This window comes from Hypanus sabinus, chromosome 5, assembly GCF_030144855.1.
Source record: "Hypanus sabinus isolate sHypSab1 chromosome 5, sHypSab1.hap1, whole genome shotgun sequence".
NCBI lineage: Eukaryota > Metazoa > Chordata > Chondrichthyes > Myliobatiformes > Dasyatidae > Hypanus > Hypanus sabinus.
Window position 1 is genome coordinate 95465311 of NC_082710.1, and position 18482 is coordinate 95483792.

An 18482-nucleotide genomic window follows, 5' to 3' on the forward strand; every position below is an offset into this window, starting at 1 on the left:
GCCCTGCTTTGATGAACGACCATAGAAGTGAGGCCTCAAATTTAATTTGAGCTGGAGAGTCACAAAAACTGAATGCGTGCATAGGAGTATGTGGAGATGAATGCAAAGCACAAGATAGGTTAACATGATTCATCCCAATGTTAAACTTATTTGTGAGGTTACAGCCCCTGAGAACCAGATCAGAACTGTGATGCAAAATTAATCCACATCTGTTAATTGTAATTCAGACAGCATGTCCACTTTGAAAAAGAGTAATCACTTATACATGCATATCAACACCAACTTGCTAATAGGTATTTCATGATCCATTTAGCAGCATTCATATGTGTGTGTAAGGGAGGGTGCTAGGGAATCAGTGAACAGTTGTTGATGCACAGCAAATCTAAAATGGGCTATTAATTGGAATGTTGAGCTCAAAACTGCAGTGCTGGCACTGTGATGTCATCACTTTCCTTGTTGATATACCTCTGACTGACATTAACAGCAGAAAGGCTAATCCACTCATCAAATTGTATCTCGCGTGGTGCATGATAGAAGGGAGTGAATAAACTGGATGCTATTTTCATTCCTGAATGGTTTCTATAGCACCCAAACTACATGCATTTCCAATTTCAATCTCACATACATCACTTAAGTGGCATCTTAGAGTCATTACAAATTTCTGTTCTTCAAGTAATGTATTCCCTTTAAGAGAGGAATTCAAGGATATGGGTATAAAATAGAATTTTTGGCTGGACTGTGAACAACACCCTCTTTTTTGTCAGTATTTTCTGAAGCCCCTATGAATGTTCATTCAGAACTCTGGTGACAGGAAGACAGGTAGAAGTGAAAATATTCAAAACAGTAATGGCAAAATTCATCCCAATTTTCAGCTTTCAAACCCACTCATAAAAGCATATTTTGAAATCACTGGATTACAAAAAATTGATATTGATCACTTTTTTTCCTTTTAACTTTATATTCCATAAACAAAACCTACCACATTCTTCTCTTGGCTCATCAGATCCATCTCCACAATCATCCTCTCCATCACATTTCCATCGTGCAGGAACACATCTGCTTGTGCCTTTACAGTGAAAATCTTCTGTACCACAAGCAATCTGAGCTGAAGTCAATCAAAAGCAGCTTTTGTTATTGTCCTCAACTCACAAAGGCTTATCATTACTGGAGCAAAATATTCTTATTCCCAACACAATGGCATCCATTTGACCTTTGTATTCTGTCACATTTTATAAGAATAAAGGTGATACCAGCTTTAGGATTCTGCTATGAAAATTGCTGCATGTGTATGCAGATGGCATCTCACAGTTACTAGGATTATTCCTATCAGCATGGTTTATATCTGTACTAAGTACCAAGGTATTAAATAACTTTGGAATTCTGTCTAACTGATCTTGTTGGATGACTGAATATTTATATACTACAAGGGCCGCAGTGATCTTTGTCAATTAGTAAGCTGACTGGTAAGGGTATAAAAGGTTATGGAGAGAAGGCCAAAGAATGAGGTTGAGAAGGAAAAGAAATCATCCATGATTGAACGGTGGAGCAGATTCAGTGGGCCAAATGGCCTAATTCTGCTTCTATGTGTTATGGTCTTTGTTGATGGTCATTCGTAAAAGCTGAGGAACACAGAACTTACTAATTAATGGGCTCTACCAATGAATGCACACTGAGTCAATAATTGAGCACTGCTGAAAATCATGAACTCAGTGAAAATTGGACGTCAATCTGTCCAAAATGTAAGTTTCAATGAGATCATTTGTCGTTCTTCTAAACTGCAGGGACCAAAATTAGTTTCTGCAGTACCTCATTAGTTACAAGCTAATATCTGGGAAAAAATTGCTTATTTCAAATCATTTGTTTCTGCAAAAATTTCAACCCATCCTAGTATATTACCCTCAATTCAGTAAGCTTTCCTTTTGTTGCCCAACTCGAGTGCGACGAACAAAAGTCTCTGGAAATCTACATGTAGCCTATCCAGTATCTATTCTGCTAGCAACATCCTCAAAGAGCTCCAGCAGATTTATCAAATTTCCATTTATTAATCCAAGCTGACTCTGCTCTCCATCCACACTCCCTTCCCACCCCTTCTCACAGAGGCTGCCCGACCCAGTGAATTCCTCAAGCAGTTTGAAGCTTTTTTCCTTTCCTTTAGTTAGATTGGGGGATTAAAATTTTGTTACCCATACTTGTAGGAAAGCTGTGCCTGACAGTAGGACATCCTGAAGATAAATTGACCTTTCACTCTCTGCAGACGCTGTCTGATCTTTTGAGTATTCCAACATTTTCTCTTTTATTAAAGCAGGACTCTTTGTCTACCCTTGTACTAGCTGTGTCTGTGAAATGCCTGATTGTCAAAAATAATTCTGCATCACTAAACTGATCTTATCAGAATAAGAATCAGGTTTATTATCACTGAAATATGTTGTGAAATGTGTTGTTTTGCAACAATAGCAGACTGCAAAGACAAAAATAAATAAATAATACCAAAAAAAAGGGATTAATGAAATTGTGTTCTTGGGTTTGTGGAGCATTCAGAGATTTGATGGGAAAGGAGAAGAAGATGTTTCAAAATTACCAGAATCAATAACGTATCAACAATACAAACAGTTTTATTATGTAGCTTTGTATTTTGATTACGAAATAATAGGTGTTTTATGAAAGTTGTTACTTATTTAAGAAAGGTATCCTGTATCCTGTAAAGTCCTAGAAAAGCTTTCTGTGAAGAAACCTCTTAAAACTATATACTTGGCCTGGCCTCATCATACTGGATTTGAAAATAAATGTACAATCTGAAACAGGTGTTTTTGGTGGTACTTTCAAAGCTTCCATAGCAGTAGACAACCATTAAATTTATAAATGCAGATAGAAAATGCATAGCACATATTCATCAATAACCAGCACAATAACAGCAACAGTATTTGCTTTATCATTTTACTATACTTACAGCAATAAAAATACAATAAAATAGTTATGACCAAGAACTATAGAAGCCTTCTACTAAAGATGAATGACAATTGTACAAGAAAAAAAGTTGTAGAGGATTATTTTTAAAGTGTGTATTCAAAATTGCTAAAGAACCTGAATTAACATCAGTTATATCTTTAAGCTTTTCATTTGTGGATGGTGTTATCTATTCTGTTTCATCAGTCCCATGCTCCCCTCTCTGAGGGGGTGTGTTGGGCAATGGATCACGAGTCCCATTTTCCATCTGAGAGCAGAATGACTGCAAAAGGCATTTTTCTGCTCAGTTCAGGGAGAGGGCAGCAATACAAAGGACAAAATGTTGTACAGCTTAGGGAAGAGATAAATAGTTTTGGTTATTTTATGTAATGATCCAGGGACTTAACTGAAAACATAGTACATTTGTTCCCAAAAAAAAAGACAAGTGCAGGCACAACTCTCTAAAAGCATTGGGTACAATTTAAAGTTGTTGTTGCTGTATATCTGCCTCAAGAGTGTTAATACTGTTAAGTCCACCTTCAACCAGCTTCAAATGATCTAATTGCTCACTTCCAAACTACTCTCAGGAAATGATTATACCTACACCCAGACTATCTCCTTTCAAATGTCTCACATCTATTCAAGATTGCTTGTACTCATTTGTTAGTACACAAGTGTAAAGGAGAACAAGATGTTTGTTACTCCAGGTCTAATGCAGCACAAAAATAAAACAAACATAAAGAACACAATGAATATAAGTAAGATTAGCTATATGCATAGACTGATTTTATGTACATACATAAAGTGACTCTAGGTACAGGAATATCTGTACGTAAGGCGCCTTTGAGGAAATGATAACGCAGTGCTATACCTATTGAAACTTTGCTCAAATTTTACAATTGAACTCACATCGACTAATTCCACTGGCAGCTCAATCTACACTTGTACTATCCTTTGAGTGAAGGAATTTCCCCGCAGATCCCTCTTAATTTTTTTTACCTTTCAACTTAAACCTATGATCTTTATTTCTGGTCTCACCAAACTTTTGGGAAAAAGCTTACAAGCATTCATTCTATCTCTACACCCCATAATTATGAGAAAAAAATGTCATTACTAGGGCTGAAATAATTTCCACTACTCATAACTTTTGAGGGAATTCAATTGGCTTATAGAACCTAACTTCTTACAAGTTTTAGAACAAAAGCATATCTTTCTTCATTGCAGTTTCAAAATAATATTTGTAGAAGATGTTTCTGTTATTAATATAATTCTCTGTATTTACATTATCTTCCAGTTTATTACAAATTAACTGGGGTTCTCACTCATTATCAAGGAAAAATTCAGCAATATATACTTCATCAGAAAATATACTGGGGTCTTCCATTTGCATTTATTTGAATGAATTCATAAATAGCTTACTGCAATTGGATTCATCAGAGCCATCTGCACAGTCATGATCCTTGTCACAGACCCATTCTTCAGGAATGCATCTTTTGGTAACAGCACACTGGTATTGGTTTGAAGAACATGTAACTTCAGCTAGGGAAAAAGTTAGAAACCTTTTGTCAAAATATTATGAAAAAAAAATAAAGGCAAAACTGTTGGATTTCATCCTGAACACAAATATTCAATTTTGAACACATTTCTGGACATATCTATATTTTCTAAAGTACTCATTCTGGTTGAAAATACTAAATTTAATTTTTTAAAAATCCACCACAGAGAATTTATAAATAGTCCAAGGTCGGTGGTCAACCTGCAATTCTGAATAACTAGTTCAGAATAAGCTCAATGTTAAGTAATATACAGGGCAATAGCCTTCATTAGATCATGCATTATGAAACAATTCTTAATCAACTTCAAATATAAATAATTTTTTTCAGAACTTTCCATATTATGCTCATAACTGAAAAATTGGCTGTTTGTAGTTTGTCAGTCTTTGTGTGCAGTTTTTCATTGATTCTGTTCTATGCATTTATTCTACTGTGAATGCTTGCAAGAAAATGGAATCTCAGGGTAGTATATAGTGACAGATACATACTTTGAAAATAAATTTACTTTTGAAGTTGCTAAATGTGAAGAATATTTGGAAAGGACGGTTAAAATGCTGGCATAAGACTTGAATATAGAGCTTTAAGGTATTGAAGTGGATCATAATAATTAATTTACTAAACTGAAGAAACCATATTCTTCAGATCTACCAAAAATGGCATTGCTTAGTGTTTTGCAACACAAATAAACATCCAAATTCAAATATTAAAAATGATTACTTATTGCAAAAACAGTGAAAGCATTCAAATGAAAAATATAATTCTGCATTTTATATCAGAAAATATTTTACAGTACATTAATTTCTATTAGGCAGTTACAATTGTATTATCCATCAATCCCCAACCTTAGAACTTATAAAAGCTGTAAAATTTATCAACTATTATATTAAAGTTAATTAAACTCCAACATAATAGGACTGATTAAAATCTAGACCATAAAACTATTAGATATAGGAGCAGAATTAGGCCATTTGAACCAACGAGTCTGCTCCGCTATTTCATCATGGCTGATCGATTTTCCCTCTCAACCCCAATCTCCTGCCTTCTCCATGTATCCTTTCATGCTGTGACTAATCAAGAATCTATCAACCTTTGCCTTAAATATACCAAATGACTACACCTCCACAAATTGTCTGTGGCAAAAAATGCCATAGATTTACCACTCTCTGGCTAAAAAAAATTCCTCCTCATTCTAAAAATTCTAAAAGGCTGCCCCTCTGTTCTTATGCTGTGTCTTGGGTTCCCCCACCACAGGAAACATCCTCTCCACATCCACTCTATCGAGGCCTTTCAACATTCGATAGGTTTCAATGAGGTCACTCCCTATTCTTCTTAATTCCAATGAGTAGAAGCCCAGAGCCATCAAATTCTCCTTGTCTGACAACCTTTCAATCTCAGATTTTAGTGAACATTCTTTGAATCCTCTCTGTTGTAATGTGAGTATTATTAAAAGTAAGTTAATACTAATCGGGGAGCTGTTGGTAGCAAGAAGCGGGATCCGGGGTTGGTGGGTTTTTACTTCCGCTCTTTTTACTCCCAGTATGCATTGTATATCGTTCCTCCACCCATGCTGTACGAGGTACCTGGAAGCCTCTGTATTGTAAATATCATTTGCCATCCCAGATAAAGGTGTTCTGGCCATCAATTTGTTGAGTGGTCTTTTGTAAAGTAGAAATTACCACATATTTTTGGCGATGAGGTGAACTGGTTTTGTGGACGGGTCAGCATGTTTCGATCAGGAGCTGCGAGCGGGCGAGGAGCCGTGTGTTCAGATGTCTGTGTTTGGAAACATCAGTCAGTTTGAGGAGCGGACCGAGGACTGGCCAGAGTACAAGGAAAGGTTGGGACACTTCTTCTGTGCTAATGGAATTACTGTGGAGGCTAACAAGCGCTCTATTCTCCTGAGTGTGTGGGGGGCAAAGACGTACAAGCTGAAATGGAACTTAGCTATGCCACGGAAACCGGGAGAAATTCCATACGACAAACTAGTCAAGCACGTGGGAAACCAACGCAATCTGAAGCCTTCGGTGATAGTCCAATGATTCAAGTTTCACAGCCATGTCCGGAAGCCGTGTCAGTCTGTGGGTGATTTTGTGGCCGAGCTTCGGCAGCTGTCGGAGCATTGCAATTTCAGAGCCGTGTTGGATGACATGCTCTGTGATAGATTAGTATGCGGCATTAATAATGAGGCCATACAACGCCACTTGATGGGGGAAACCCCACCATTGGAGATGGCTGCTAATAATGCCAAGGATATACAGACAGGATATGGGAGGGTCGCTGTCGGCAGCAGTGCTCCAAGAAAGGAGGGAGACTGGTAAACAGGCAAAGCAGGTGGAATGTTTTCGGTGTGGAGGAACACACTATGCCAATGTTTGTAAATTCAAAGATACTGTCTGCCATTCGTATAGCAAAAAGGGACATTTTTCATACCAGTTGAGCTGGATTTTGCAAAGCCAATTGCGGCCCAAAAGACTGGGCCCACAGCTATCAGCAGCCTGGCCTAGGTCAGTGCCCTATGCCATGAAAGGCAAAGCTGAGGCAGAGCTGGAACGATTACAGGGGCTGGGCATCATTGAGCCCGTCCAGTTTTCAAGGTGGGCGACTCCTATTGAAGGCAGATAAAACGGTGAAGATATGTGGGGACTACAAGCTTACGGTGAATTGGGTCTCTAAGCTGGAGGAGTACCCATTGCCATGGGTGGATGAACTGTTTGCCACCCCATCAAGGGGTAAGCTGTTCATAAAGCTGGACATGAGCCACACCTACCAACAGCTGCTGCTGCCCGGACACTATCACTCTTTCATGCGACGCTTTGCCCGATGGAGTCGGAGCAGTTCTCTCACACGTAATGGAGGACCATTCAGAGAAGCCTGTTGGTTTTGCTTCATGTACCCTGACGGCTGCTGAGAAGGGATATTCACAGCTAGACAAAGAAGGTCTGGCCATTGTTTTTGCAGTCAAACTCTTTCATCAGTACCTCTATGGACGTGTATTCACAATTTGTATGGATCATAAACAACTAATGAGCCTTTTTAAGGAGACCAGATGCATCTCACCGCTAGCCTCAGCCAGGATACAGCATTGGGCTCTCACATTGTCAGCCTACCAGTATACTATAGTGTACAGAGCGGGTGGGGATAATGCAAACGTCGATGCGCTGAGTCAACTCCCTTTACCTGGGACGCCTGTTACTACATAGGTGCCTCCAGAGACGGTGTTTTCATTGGAGAGGTTGTCTGCGACACCTGTAAAGGTGACCCAGATCAAGCAATGGACAGAGAGGGACCCAGTCCTGTCTCAAGTCAACACTTTCCTTTTACAAGGTTGGCCCAGAGTCATGGAAGGAGAGGAACTGAGAACTTATGCCAAGCACAAGACCGAACTGAGTCTGCAGGATGGTTGCATTTTCTGGGGGGCGAGGGTCATCGTGCCTCCCCCTGGCCATTCACAGATGTGGAGGAAATTCATGAGACTCACCCAGGGGTGTCTCGAATGAAAAGCCTTGCAAGATCTTATGTCTGGTGGCCAAGAATGGATCAGGATCTGGAGAACAAGGTAAAATCATGCACGCAATATCAGACCAATCAGAAAATGCTACCACCAGCTCCTTTGCACCCATGGGAGTGGCCAGTCTACGCCTGGACTAGGCTACATTTGGACTTTGCTGGTCCCTTTATGGGGCAGATGTTTCTTGTAATGGTAGATGTGCATTTCAAATGGATTGAAGCTCACATCATGAGCAACATCACAGCCCCCTCAACCATAGACAAACTCAGGCAAGTGTTAGCAGTCCACGGGTTGCCTGACACTCTGGTCACTGATAATGGCCCGACGTTCACCAGTGAGCAGTTTGGTGAGTTCATGCGGCAGAATGGCATTCGTCACATTTGGACGGCCCCTTTCCACCCAGCCTCAAATGGATTGGCTGAGCGGGCTGTTCAGACAGTGAAGGAAGGCCTGAAGTGGATAACTGGGGTCTCTCTTAGTACCCGGCTTTCACGTTTCCTGTTTAAATACCGCCTCACTCCACAGACTACGACTGCATGCACTCCAGCAGAGATGCCGATGGGGCATAGGCCTAAGTCAAGATTGGACCTGCTGCACCTGGACATGAAGGCAAAAGCGGAGAGAAAGCAGGAAAAGCAGAAGGAGAGACATGATCAACATGCACGAGAGAGACAGTTAGAACCGGTTGACAATGTCTATGTGAGAAACAATCAGCAATGTCAACCTGAGGTTATTCTTGAGCAGAGTGGTCTAGTCTTCTATGTTGTTAAGCTGACCGATGGGCGTGTTTTCCGTAGACATCAGGACCATGTGCACCTGCGTCATGATTCCGGCTCAGAGGTAGACAGTTCCAATGGTGTTTCCAATGGTGAGACAGACTACTGGGGAAGCATGTCCACCTTTGACTTTGCTCGAGGGAGAGACACTGGCAGAGGGGGCAGAGTCCCCTGAAGAGGATGGACATTCTTATGCTGACACACAGACCCCTCTCGTGTCCCCAACACTAGATCCACCCAAAACATCCTCACCAGCGGTGCCTGCTGGGTCACGGGGGTAATGTGTAGATCACAGCACCCTCGCAAACCTCCTGACAAACTGAATCTTTGATAGGATAGTTTCTTTTGTTGTTAGGTTGAATGTTGAATTTGCAACATTTTTTTTTGGTGTTTTTGTATTGGTAACCTGTTGCTAAGGATACTACTGTTTTTATTTCCCAGTTCTTCTATATTTGGGGAATGTTGGATAACTAATCAGGAAGCTGTTGGTAGCAAGAAGCGGGATCCGGGGTTGGTGGGGTCTTTACTTCCACTCTTTTTAACTCCCAGTGTGCATTGTATATAGTTCCTCCACCCAGGCCGCATGAGGTACCTGGAAGCCTCTGTATTGTAAATATCATTTGCCGTCCCAGATAAAGATGCTCTTTTGGCCATCAAGTTGTCGAGTGGTCTTTTTGTAAAGTAGAAGTTACCACACTCTCCAAAGTCAGCACATCCCTTCTTCGATAAGGGGCCCAAATCTGCTCACAATACTCCAAGTAAGGCCTCACTAGTGCTTCATAAAGCCTCAACAATACATCCTTGCTTTCATATTCTAGTCCTCTCAAAATTAATGCTAACATTACATTTGCCTTCCTCATCACTGACTCAATCTGCAAATGAACCTTTAGGGAATCCTACACAATGACTCTCAGGTCCCTTTGTACCTTAGGTTTTTGAATTATCTCTCCATTTAGAAAATGGTCCACACTTTTATTTCTTCAAACAAAGTAGCATTCTACCTGACACTGTTTTCCACCTGCCACTTCTCCTAAGTTCCACCTGAGCCTCTTTATTTCCTCAAAAGTACCTGCCTCTTCACCTGTATTCGTATTGCCTGCAAACTTGGCCACAAAACCATCAAATGCATCGTCCAAATGTCGCAAAAAACAAAGGAGCTGGTTGTGGATTACAGGAGGGATGGAGACAGGCTAAGTCCTATTGACATCAATGGATCTGGGGTTGAGAGGGTGAACAGCTTTAAGTTCCTCAGCATCCCCATCACCAAGGACCTCACGTGGTCTGTACACACCAGCTGTGTGGTGAAAAAGGCACAACAGCACCACTTTCACCTCAGATGGTTGAGGAAGTTTGGTATGGGCCCCCAAATCTTAAGAACTTTCTACAGGGACACAATTGAGAGCATCCTGACTGGCTTTATTACTGCCTGCTATGGGAACTGTACCTCCCTTAATCGCAGACTCTGCAGAAAGTGGTGCAGACACCCAGCGCATTTGTAGTTGTCAACTTCCCATGATTCAGGACATTTACAAGGACAGTTGTCTAAAAAGGCCCCTTAGGATCATAGGGGACCCAAGTCATCCCAACTGCAATCTATTCCAGCTGCTACCATCCGGGAAGAGGTTTCGCTGCATAAAAGTCAGGATCAACAGGCTCCAGGACAGCTTCTTCCACCAGGCCATCAGATTCATGAACTCACGCTGAATTGAGTGTACTCTATATTACACTGACTGTTCTATTTATTATAAATTACTATGATTGCACATGCACAGTTAGACAGAGACGTAACGTAAAGATTTTTACACCTCATGTATGTGAAGGATGTAAGAAATAAAGTCAATTCAATTCAAATCATTGACAAATAATGTAAGTAGTATTCACCTCTGTCGCTGATGAAAACGTAAGGGATGGCACTGTATGCTTCGTAACATTAATTTTCCAAAAGTTTATCAGATTGATATAAAGGAATTCCCTTCACTTCTATGGTCAAGAGCCGTGGAAGAGGCCCTTTCATTGCTTTCAGTTGGTTAAACATTCACTGAAGTGGTTCTCCTCTCCATAAGAGATAGGAGCAGAGTTAGGCCATTCAGCCCATCAAGTCTGCTCCGCCATCCATCATGGCTGATTTAGATATTCATTGTTAAGTACAATATAGGTAGATAATATACAGTAGATGAACAAAATGGTTTCCTTTCAATCATTAGACACACTTTCAGAGAAAGATCTATACTGAATAAGTAAACTCTGAGATATTCTGGAACTGCAGATAGAGAAGAGCAGCAGGAATCATTAAAATTCATAACCAAATAATGCTGGAAAGAACCAATAGCTCAAGCTACAGCAATGGGAAGAATATCATGCCGGAGACCCTTTGTCAGAAGTGAAAAGGGGACAAAAGAAACTGATAAAGCAGAAGGGAAAGTGGGGAAGGGGAATGTCTCAGATAACTTGAAAGCAGGTTGACCATCGGTTAAGTTTTAAACAAAGTTATCTGGTCAGTGAGTGAATGGGAGCAGTTAGAATATGAGAACATAAACTAAAGAACATAGAAAGATATAGATGAAGTGAATTACATTATATGAGGATATACATGCCTTATCCATTTCCTCTCCCTCTACTCTCACACTCTCTCCTACAAAACAGAACAAGGATAGAACAAGCCTGGTTGGAGGCTCGAAGTTTTCGGACGGACTCAGAGTCTTCTGTGGTTGGGTGCTTCCAAGGCATCAGTTTGTCAGTGCCTGGAAGTTTACGGCAGGGAGTTTCTCACTTTTGCTGCCTGATATCAAGACTATTGGAGTCAATTGGGACTTGAGACTTTTTTTTTAAAACCGTGCCCATGGTCTGCTTTTATCAAATTATGATATTGCGTTGCACTGCTGTAACTATGTTATAATTATGTGGTTTGTCCTTTTTTGTGATATCACTCTGGAGGAACATTGTATCATTTCTTAATACATGCATGCATTTTTAAATGAAAATAAACACGGACTGAGTGTCCTCAAAATCTAATTCCTTTCGTTCTCATCTCCCACTCCAGCAGTCCCTATATTCAACATTTCAACATATCATTCTCTGCAACATCTGCTATCCTTAAAGAGAGTCCATCACCAGATGTGCCTTCCCTCTCCCTTGCTTTCAGCATTTTATAGGGATCATTCCATCTGCTCCTTTTCCCTTTACCCTTCCCACCATCTCCAGTCCCAAGCAGAGTGTTCTGGTGAAACAGTAATTTATTTGAATTTCTGCCAATCTACAGCATTTGGTGTTCAACAATGTGGCCTCGTTTAGATGGGAGCAGCCGAACACAGATTGGGTGATGACTTTCCAGATCACCTGTGTTCAGACCACAGGTTTAGCCTGAGGCTCTTGATACCTGTGTTGTAATTCCTCATCCCACTCCCAATCTGACCTATTAATTGGTAGCCTCCTGTACTGTCACAGTGAATCCCAGTGCATGTTTCAGCAGCTCGACATCCATTTGGGCAATTTGCAAACTTCTGGACTCAGTGTTGATTCTTAAAGCTAACAGATAACTTAATTTCTCAATCTGTATGAGTCATCAATCTGTGATATGAGCTCTGTTTCTTTTTCCTTCTAAGAGAAGAGGACATATCCAGCTTGAACTGCTGTGGTCATTCCCCCAGCTCTGCATTCTACAACTCCGATATATTTTCTCAGTTTTTTTTTTTGCGTATATGCTCATTCGCTTACTGCTCCCATCACTCATTGCACTCTGTCTGCAATGGGTATCCCCATTCCCAGTTACATGCCATTTCAATTCCACTTCCTATTTTCACACTAATTTGTCCATGACCTTCTCCACAAAGTGAGAAAAATACATTATATTCTGCTTAGGTAGTCTAAAATCCAATGGCATAAACATTGAATTTTCTAATTTCAGGTCACACTTACCTCATTTTCACTTCCTCTTTCTCTTGGTCTTGCTTCAATCTTCCTCTGGTCCTCCCATTTTTGACCTCTTTCCTATACTGTGATAAATTATGTATACCTGTCTGGACACGCCACTCTGCTGACTGCTCCTGTGGCTCCTCCCACAGACCCCAGTATGAAGGCGATTGGAGGCACTGCACCCCCCCCCAGTCAGTCTCTGAGATGCTGTGCTCCATTTTGCTGCTAATAAAAGCCTATCGTTCGCCGCCCGTCTCTGACAGTTATTGATGGTGCATCAACTTTATTAGCAGCAATTTTAAAACATGGAGAGCATTTTATGACCCGACAGATTGGATATTGACCCTCAATCTTTGGAAGCCGATATCGCTTTCGAACTCTGGCTGGCATGCTTCCAATCGTACCTAGAGGAGATGTGAGTGATCGAGCCTGCCACGATGCGCAGAGTTCTCCTCTCCAGGGTCAGTCCGTGGGTCTACTCCCTGATCAGGGATCTGCTGATTTACCAAGGGGCACTGGACGCCCTCAAAAGACAATACTTGCAGCCAGTGAACACCATCTACGCAAGACATCGCTTAGTGACACAGCGGCAGCAGGCCGGAGAGTCGAGTTGTGAATTTGTCCGGGCCCTACAGACACTCGTGCGGGCCTGCGACTGCAGGAGACTGACGGCGGAACAGCATGCAGAGCTCCTGGTACGAGACGCCTTCGTTACGGGGATCAGGTCAGTGTACATGCGCCAGCAGCTGCTGGAACACGCTGATCTTACCTTACATTTGGCGATCGAGCTGGCCGACACACTGGAGGCTGCTCTGTACAATGCTGACGCTGTCCAGCCGTGCGATCTCCCGCCGGCCCCATGGACACCGCAGACCCCGCAACCAGCTGGCAAATCGACCACGGCTGCTGCCAGTCACGAGTCTGTGAATTCCCCGCAACCCGCTGGCAAGTCGACCACAGCTCCTGCCAGTCGCGAGTCCATGAAGTCCCCGCAACCCACCGGTGAATCGACCACGGGTACTGCCAGTCGCAAGTCCGCGCATTGTTACTTCTGCAGACTCGAGAAGCACCCCCGCAAATGCTGCCTGGCCTGAGAAGCGACCTGCTCCAGCTGCGGAAAGAAGGGCCACTTCACCAAGGCCTGTAAGTCCAAACTACGAGCGGGGTCGGGCAGCGCTGCATGCGAGGCAAGGTGGTCGCCATCTTTGTCAGCGCCACCTCGCCCCGCCTCTGACCCACGAGTGCTTACCGGGCACCAAGACGGTGATTCAACTCTGGCCGCTGTGACCCTTGACCAAAGTGCCCCACACCAGCTCGCAAGGTCAGTGATGGACATCCTGGTGGAGGGGCACAGGACTAGCTGCCTGTTTGACACAGGCAGCACTGAGAGTTTTATTCACCCGGACACGGTGCAACGCTGCGGACTTGTGACACGGCCGGTAAGCCAGAGGGTCACCATGGCTTCTGGATAGCATTCCACAGACATCCGGTGGGGGGGGTGTGTGTAGCGACGTTGGTGGTGCAGGGCACAGAATATCAGGACTTCGCGTTACTGGTCATGCCTCAACTGTGTGCCCCTGTGCTATTGGGGCTTGACATCCAGAGCCACTTGAAAAGTGTGACAATGGAGTATGATGGACCCTTCCCACCAATCACTGTCAGAAATCCTCAGTTTTGTGGGACTTCGTCACATACCCAGCTACTGACCACACACACACACACACACACACACACACACACACACACACACACACACACACACACACTGACCCATACATCTCACCCGACACCATATCAACGGCTGCGCTACTGACACCATTTGCAGCCTCTTCACCCTCAAGATCCCTCCCCCACCAGACCAACCTGACCCCCAACTGTAAACCTGTGGCAACTAAAAGCAGGAGGTACAGCGCGGGGGACAGGGTCTTCATTAAGTCAGAGGTGCAGCGGCTGCTCAGGGAGGGGATCATTGAGCCAAGCACAAGTCCTTGGAGGGCCCAGGTGGTCGTTGTCCGGACCGGGTAGAAAAATAGGATGGTCATGGACTATAGCCAAACCACTAATAGGTTCACGCAGCTTGACGCGTACCCCCTACCCCGCATCGAGGATATGGTCAATCAGATAGCTCAGGACAACGTCTACTCGACCATAGACCTGAAATCCGCTTACCATTAGCTCCCCATCCACCCGGAAGACTGCCCTTACATTGCCTTCGAGGCGGGCGGCAGGCTCTATCACTTCCTGCACGTCCCCTTCGGTGTAAAGAATGGTGTCTCTGTCTTCCAGAGGGAAATGGACCGGATAGTGGACCAGTGCCAACTGAAGGCCACGTTCCCATATTTGGATAACATCACCATCTACGGTTACGACTGGCAAGATCACAACACCAACCTCCAACGATTTTTCCAAGCAGCCAAAGCTCTTAACCTCACCTATAACAGGGACAAGTGTGTGTTCCGAACCACCTGTCTTGCTATCCTTGGATATGTCGTGGAGAATGGGGTTATTAGCCCTGACCCCGACCATATTGGAACTCCCTCTTCCCACCACCCTCAGAGCCCTCAAACGGTGCCTGGGCTTCTTTTCCTATTACGCCCAATGGGTCCCTCACTATGCAGACAAGCCCCCCCCCCCCCCCCCCCGGGTCAAGTCCACCGTATTTCCCCTCTCAGGCGCGGCCTTCAGCTGCTTTAAAGGGGACATTGCCAAAGCAACGATGCATGCGGTGGACAAGACCATTCCCTTTCAAGTAGAGAGTGACGCCTCCGACTTCACGCTGGCTGCTACCCTCAATCAGGCAGGCAGGCCAGTAGCATTCTTTTCTCGTACCCTTCAGGGCCCTCAAATTCGGCACTCCACGTTGGAGAAAGAAGCCCAGGCCATAGTGGAGGCTGTTAGGCACTGGAGGCACCATCTCGCCGGAAAAAGGTTCACCTTGCTGACCGACCAGTGCTCAGTTGCATTCATGTTTAGCAACCAACGGTGGGGCAAAATCAAAAATGATATAATTTTGAAGTAGAGAATTGAACTCTCCACCTACAACTATGACATCCTGTACTGGCCTGGAAGGCTCAATGAGCCCCCTGATGCCCTGTCACAGGGTGCATGTGCCAGCGCGCAGCTCGACCGGCTATACGCCCTCCATGCAGATCTTTGCCACCCGGGGGTCACCCGACTTCACCATTTTGTGAAAGCCCGGAACCTGCCTTACTCCCTTGAGGAAATCAGAACGATGACCAAGGACTGTCAAGTCTGCTCTGAGTGCAAACCGCACTTCTACCGTCCTGAAAAGGCACAACTTATCAATGCCACCCGCCCTCTTGAGCGACTGAGTGGCGACTTTAAGTGCCCCCTTCCCTCCACCAACCACAATGTCTACTTTCTCAACATAATTGACAAGTACTCGCAGTTCCCCTTTGCCATCCCCTTCCCCGATACCACTGCCATGTCCGTCATAAAAGCCCTGCACCAGCTCTTCACTCTGTTTGGATATCCCTGCTATATCCACAGTGATAGAGGGTCCTCATTTATGAGTGACGAGCTGTGCCAGTACCTGCTGGTTAAGGGTATCGCTACTGGTAGGACCACAAACTATAATCCCCGGGGGAATGGACAGGTGGAGAGGGAGAATGCCACTGTGTGGAAGGCCACACTCTTAGCCTTTAGGTCAAAGGGATTGCCGGTCTCTCGCTAGCAGGAGGTCCTCCCCGAGGCACTCCACTCTATCCGCTCCCTGCTATGCACGTGCACCAATGCGGCCCCCCATGAGCGACTCTTTTCTTTTCCCAGGAAGTCTGCCACTGGGACCACCCTCCCGGCTTGGCTGACATCCCCAGGGCCAGTGCTGCTCCGGAAACATACGAGGAGCAATAAATACTCCCCGCTGGTCGAGAGGGTTCACCTACTTCATGCAAACTCCCACTATGCTTACGTGGTCTTACCTGATGGGCAGGAGGACACGGTCTCCATCCGCGACCTGGCATCCGCAGGATTACCAGACTCCTACCCCAAACACTCCATGCTGACTATGAACCCTGTACCTACCGATGTGTATACCCATGGGACACTGCGCACACCAAGCCCTACACAGACTCCTCACGACACTCCTATACTGGGCGCCACGCACACGCATGAGGGATTACTGACACCTAACGGGCTGGCACCTCAAGTCAGGCCGGAGCCAGCACAACCACCGTCTCTGGTGCAATCACCACTGGCACTGGTGCAATCACCACCGGTGCTACGTAGATCACAGCGACAGACTCAACTGCCTGATAGACTTAACCTGTAAATATACTTATAAGAAGCTCTGCCCCATGGGGACTCTGTTTTAAAACAAAGGTGTGGGGGGGGGGGGTGAATGTGGTAAACTATGTATACCTGTCTGGACATACCCCTCTGCTGACTGCTCCTGTGGCTCCTCCCACAGACTCCTGTATAAAGGCAATTGGAGGATCTGCACCTCCCTCAGTCTCCGAGATGCTGTGCTCCATTTTGCTGCTAATAAAAGCCTATTGTTCGCCTCCCATCTCCAAGAGTTATTGATGGTGCATCATATACCTCACCCCTCCAGCCGCATCATCCTTTGTCCTCCCCTCTCCCTCATGGCTACCCACACATTTCAGCGCTGCACACCTATACCTCATCTCATCCTAATTCTACCCGCCTTTCACCTCTTCCAGCTTCTCCGTTTATCACCTTCCTTATGAGATTACAGCAAAGGAGGCCTTTATGTTCCTGCTCATCACCATCCAGCAGTTCTCTCCACACTCACCCTCTCATTCTCACTCCGGAATAGAAATGCCTTTTTGTTTTTATCTGCTTTCAGCTATCATTCATCCGCTTCTGTCTCCCAGCCTTCAGCATTCTCCCACTTCTACCTTGCTCGATCTGTCCATTGTTCTTCACCCAGTTCTCAGTCGTCCAATCACATCTGGCCCCTGTCTCAACACTGCCCCTCTTCTCTTTATAGCCTGGCTACCTAACCTCTTCACTTTCAGTCTTGATAGAGAGTTTCGACTCAAAACATCAAAGTTTCTTTATCCCCTCCCACAGATGCAGATCGCCTCCCTCAAAGTTGCTCCTGCAGATTGCTTGTTCCTTCACTAATTTTTTTTTATATAAAGAAGGTTCTTTATATTCAAGTGATTAATTTTAAAACTTACGGCAATCACTTTCATCCTCTCCATCCCCACAGTTATCTTGACCATTGCATCTGAAGATGACAGGAATGCATCGCTTCCTCTGTGTGCATTTAAACTGGCTTGGAAGGCAAACATGTGTCTCTAAAGAATTAAGAATAAATTGAATGTACTCAGTAATTGTAATCAATTTAATGCAAAAACATACAAATATTACAAATATTTAGCTTCAAAAATCCAGGTATAGTACTGACCACAGTTCGCTTCATCCGAATTGTCCCCACAGTCATTTTCACCGTCACAGATGAAAGCAGGTTTAGTGCATATTCCAGTACCACATTGAAATTGACCTGGCCTGCATTTAAATTCAGCTGAGAAGTTCAAAGGAGTATAACTTACAGAAAGAAGGATTTATTGTTAATCAGAAACACATACAAAATTAATACTCTGTAAACACAGCATATGTAGAAAGGAGTTGCAACTAATTTATTTCATCCACTTAATTAATGCTAGTGTTGCAGATGGTTCATAAACAGAATACTACACTGTTATTTATTTACTTGGGTGTTGGGTGAAGATGTATCTCCGCCAAAGGAGGTGTAAGATACTCCTTCCTTCTGTTAGCCTGTAGGTCACCCTTGAGCAAGGT

General features: G+C 44.0%; 1 protein-coding gene across 1 annotated transcript in view; it reads right to left on the reverse strand.

Annotated features, from left to right (window-relative positions):
- The window catches only part of LOC132394768 (low-density lipoprotein receptor-related protein 1-like), a 1611265-nt gene that overhangs the window by 192316 nt on the left and 1400467 nt on the right, over positions 1–18482 (reverse strand). Inside the window, exons 65-68 of the mRNA XM_059971176.1 lie at positions 18088–18204; positions 17858–17977; positions 4363–4482; positions 980–1105 (exon numbers count right to left, since the gene is read on the reverse strand). Of these exons, the coding sequence (XP_059827159.1) occupies positions 980–1105; positions 4363–4482; positions 17858–17977; positions 18088–18204 (483 nt within the window). The remainder of the gene's footprint in view (positions 1–979; positions 1106–4362; positions 4483–17857; positions 17978–18087; positions 18205–18482) is intronic.